This window comes from Sinocyclocheilus anshuiensis, unplaced genomic scaffold (genome assembly GCF_001515605.1).
Source record: "Sinocyclocheilus anshuiensis isolate Anshui unplaced genomic scaffold, SAMN03320099.WGS_v1.1 scaffold1017, whole genome shotgun sequence".
NCBI classification, from domain to species: Eukaryota; Metazoa; Chordata; class Actinopteri; order Cypriniformes; family Cyprinidae; genus Sinocyclocheilus; species Sinocyclocheilus anshuiensis.
This window is the reverse complement of record NW_015554130.1, coordinates 195,371-199,755: the sequence shown is the minus strand read 5'-3', so window position 1 is coordinate 199,755 and position 4,385 is coordinate 195,371. Positions and strand designations below refer to the sequence as shown.

Sequence of the window (4,385 nt, the reverse complement as noted above, 5' to 3'; positions counted from 1 at the left end):
TATAATGGGTTTTCATGTTTTTGAATCATTGCTCCGGCCTGACAGGGCATCATCATAGTATGGTAGGGGCGTAACATTTTTGTCACACGCTTGAGGTATTCGGCAATCATAACGCACTGGATAGCTGGCCAATCACAGCACACCTTGCTTTTCAGACCAATGAGCTTTGTAAAAATCGACGCGTTTCAGAAAGGAGAAACAATAATGTACAGTATGTGGGAAATAATGTGTTTTTTGAACCTTAAACCGCATAAACACATTTCATTACACCAAATATACAAAATAATGTTCTTTTTAGCAACATCATATGACCCCTTTAAAATGTAATGTTTTTATAAAGAATATACACTTTTATTTGAAAAATGTTGTGGACAATGTGGGGCCTTGGAGTAAAAACGGTCTAGTTTCAAACAGATAATCAATGCTATTTTTACTTGGAGAAAGTTTACACATTTTCTTGAAAATACAATTCAAGTAAAAGGTGAGAGTATGTTTGTGGTATTGTGTGGACAGAGCAACAAAGAGAGCGGAAGAAAAAGAATGGTGGGTGCAGGTCTATTTAAAAATGAAGACTCGCTGTGATTGTAAAGATCTAATACATATTTCATGACAGGGTCTGGAAGCTTCCGCAGGATAAGTCCTCCGCACCTTCCCCACGCAGTTCTCCCATCACAACGCCACAGGGTTCTAATTATCTCCCTGCTTTCTGTTAAAACAGTTACTGTTACACCTCCCTGTTAATCCCTGCCTCTGCCCCGCTGCCTTTAAACAAGACACTAATGACAATATGAGCATAGGCCAATTAGAGTATAAGCATTCGACAATTGCCTGAAGTCTTAACGTTCAATAGGAGTAAACACACCGCTCCTTTTGTTAATTCCATTTGTTTTTTGGGTGGTTTTTTTGCTGTGCAACACAGCAGGAAAACAGGAGACAACTTCGCTTAGACTTGGAGATTTATCTGAAAGATTAAACAATCAAGGAAGATGCGGTGTGAACATAATTAATGTCTCTGGGTCTTGAGATGAACATTAAAAAGATTCACCATGACACTCATGACACGCTGTTTTGGAAAGCCTTTTATTTTCTCCACAAAAAAAAAAAAAAAGGTTTCCTGAGTGTGTGTGTATATGATTTTATTTTATAACAAGAACAATTTGTTACATTGTTAATTGATTATATTCCAGTTGATAGTGGGACAAAATGGGGGATTTTTCAAGGATGTTGGTTGAGGTCACCTCAACCTACATCCTTGAAAAAGTCACTTACATGGGTGAGTGCAGCCACTGGTCTTCCAATACAAAAGGACGTCCTTTGTTCCTTTTGTTGAACATGTAACTCTAGTGTTTCGATGGTATTATGATGCCATAGGCAGTAATTTTAAATAAATACATACTGTGAATACATGCTTACTTACTGTTGGCTAGTTTTGGCCTCTTTTCTGCTGCTCAGACTGGGAGACCAGTTAAAACTAAGGATTGAGAAAATAATAAAACAAGATTACGTCTATTTTTTATAGGCCTACCTCAAGTCTATCTATAATTGATCAGGATTTGGGAGAGGAGGGGGTAAATCAAGCCAGCCGCTCTGCTTGGAATTTTGATTTACAGCGCATGCGCAGCCAGCACCAATCGCACACCAAACGTCATTATTAGTCGCCTCGGCTAAAACCTGTTCGTCATATATGTACGACAGTACAGATATTTGAGAAAGTAACGTTATGTTGGGATGTAGTACGGAGTAATAAATGAGATTCAGTGGCATCTTAAGACTTTATCATCTTTGAACCTGCATCAGAACTACAGCAGCGGCTCTGGTTAATGGGATCGGTGCCCGGTGCTTTATTAGTCCAGCGGCATGAATCATGGGTATGGTAATAGACGTGGTCAGAGAGGAGGGGGTCGGCGTTTCGGAGATGGAGGTTCCAGATGGGATGGAGGGGCTGGATCCAGTGGAGGTGGAGGATACACGAGGAGCTCCGAGTGGGACTCAAGGGAAGAGCGGGGACATGGAGGGGAACGAAGAGGAGGAAGAGGCAAACATCCACCCCATTTGAAGGGTCGAGAAATAGGACTGTGGTATGCCAAGTATGGAGGAATTAAAAGATCTGAGGCAGAGAGGAAATCTGTGAGTAGGAGGCGGTTACAAAGATGACTGATTCTTTTGTATGCAATATAGTTGAATTAGAGTTCTTGGTAATGTGTTCTATAAGATTGCTGTAAGACAGCTACAAATACATTAGTGGCTGACACAATATTGATATTTTTAAATTTTTTTTTTATTTATAGCAAATAATAAGTACACAAAATTTCTGAATTTAAATAATACAAATATTTAACCTTATGAAATTAACAATACTGAAGGAGTTCATGTATACTGTACCAACGGACAAAGTCATTTTAAAAAGTACTAAAAGAGTTCAGTTTTGTAAGAAATTGATTCTTGAGCACAATTAGTTCAAGTGTTTAAGTAAAAGCCTTTAGATCAAAAGGATTTTTAAGAAAGAGAAAGTCTGAGAATGGTTGTGTCATTTCAGAGGGCTGTTGTTCAGATGGATGAACAACGAGAGCAGCACATTACACAGCTGCTGAACTCTGTCCAGAGAGATGCAGACAGAGACGCGCACCCCTCCACATCTCGGAGCTGGAGGGTGAAGGAGGAGCCCAGTGGCCACAGGTGCAAATACAATATTCTACACTCGTCAGGGTTCACATAGTCATGGAAATCATAGATATATCAAAGAATTATACAATTGTGTTTTCCAGACTTAACAGAACTGTGTCTGCCTTCCAGTTACTTTGATGGAGATGATCCTCCAGAAGCTCAGAACATTGTAAAAGTGCCAAAAATTGAGCCTAAAGAGGAGAAACAGGAGAATGAGGATGAGTTGGGAGCAAGTGTGAAAGAGGAACTTGATGACACTGACCTGGAGTACTTATTCCAAGATGTTGTGCGTATACCCTCCCTGGATGAGGAGCTCAAGAGAGATCTGCAGAAGAAAAAAGATAATGCTAGATACCTTGATATGCTGGTGAGACAGACAGAAATATATTTCACTAAACCTAAACACTTTTGCCTGCGACTTTGCTTTATTGTGGCATTTCCTTTTTCAGAAATTCAGAGAGATGCTGCCTTCCTATGGGATGAGAGAGGTAAATGTCACCTTTTGTGATTGCTGTTTGTGCTTGTACAGTATCTGTATCTGTATGGATGATATTTTTGCATCTTTTTTTACTCTTTAGTTTTAATGTGAAAAAGCAGTTAGCTGATCACGCAGTGTAAGTTACAGTTTTTAGTTCTCTCATGCCCCTTTCTGTCTTTGTCTTACTGTAGGAGCTGGTTAGGCTAATCAATGCTAACCAGGTACTGGTAATCAGTGGAGAGACTGGCTGTGGGAAGACCACCCAGGTTACTCAGTTCATCCTTGATGACTTCATTGAGAGGGGCATGGGCTCTCTCTGCAGGGTGGTTTGCACACAGCCAAGGCGTATCAGCGCCATATCTGTAAGTACAAGATACTGTCTGCATATATTTGATCAGAAACACAGTTAAAACCGTAATATTGTGAGTTATTTTTAGAATTTAAAAGAACTGTTTTCTATTTTAATATTTTTTCAGAATGTAATTTATTCCTGCTGATTTGGAAACATTTTTTATTATGATCAATTCTGAAAACAGTTGTGGCGATTCATATTTTTGTGGAAATCGTGATTCATTTTTTTAGATTCTTTGGTTAATAGAATGCTCAAATGAACAGCATTTATTTGAAATTAAACTCCTTTTCTTCCTCTTCTTTTTTATTTTTTGATTAGAGGAAAAAGTAAAGTAAAAAGTAACAGCTTATCCCACCCTTCCTACATAATTTCTAGAGTAACTGTGTTCCTACTAAAGTATTTTTCAGTTTTTTTAAAACGGTGTAAGGTTAAGAGTATGTACTTGTGCTTAGGTTGCAGAGAGGGTGGCTGCAGAACGGGCAGAGTCGGTGGGAGACGGGAAGTCCTGTGGGTATCAGATCCGTCTGCAGTGGTGAGTGAATCAGATCTGCAAGTCATTCTTAATCTTGGAATCACCATCCTGGTTCTAAGGAAGCTATTCTTTTATAGTGTGGCGGTGTAAAGAAATTGCGCTCCTTCCATGCCCATATCGGGATGTTGAGCAATCAAGCGGAAATAGGGTTGGGAATCGAAAATCGATTCCGATTCCAGTATCGGATACTTGTTGTCAAATTAAAATTTCGATTCCGCCTGTCAATTCCTATGCGCCTTTTTTTTCTTCATCTGTGAGGACCGGACCTTGCGATCTGCCAGGACCTTGCTCGCTAGTCTAAGTGCTCCAAAGTTTGGGCTACATTTGCGATCAGAAGCCAAAAAAGCTAAGTATAATAT

At 39.5% G+C, this 4,385-nt stretch overlaps 1 protein-coding gene and 1 long non-coding RNA gene across 2 annotated transcripts in view; one reads left to right on the top strand and one right to left on the bottom strand.

The window, feature by feature from the left end:
* LOC107670265 (uncharacterized) overlaps positions 1 to 4,385 on the bottom strand; it is a 10,229-nt gene that overhangs the window by 3,704 nt on the left and 2,140 nt on the right. The window lies entirely within an intron of this gene.
* Positions 1,650 to 4,385, top strand: part of dhx36 (DEAH (Asp-Glu-Ala-His) box polypeptide 36) — a 35,371-nt gene continuing 32,635 nt past the window's right edge. Inside the window, exons 1-6 of the mRNA XM_016462806.1 lie at positions 1,650 to 2,127; positions 2,537 to 2,676; positions 2,794 to 3,031; positions 3,114 to 3,152; positions 3,334 to 3,504; positions 3,947 to 4,026. Of these exons, the coding sequence (XP_016318292.1) occupies positions 1,858 to 2,127; positions 2,537 to 2,676; positions 2,794 to 3,031; positions 3,114 to 3,152; positions 3,334 to 3,504; positions 3,947 to 4,026 (938 nt within the window). The 5' untranslated portion in view covers positions 1,650 to 1,857. The remainder of the gene's footprint in view (positions 2,128 to 2,536; positions 2,677 to 2,793; positions 3,032 to 3,113; positions 3,153 to 3,333; positions 3,505 to 3,946; positions 4,027 to 4,385) is intronic.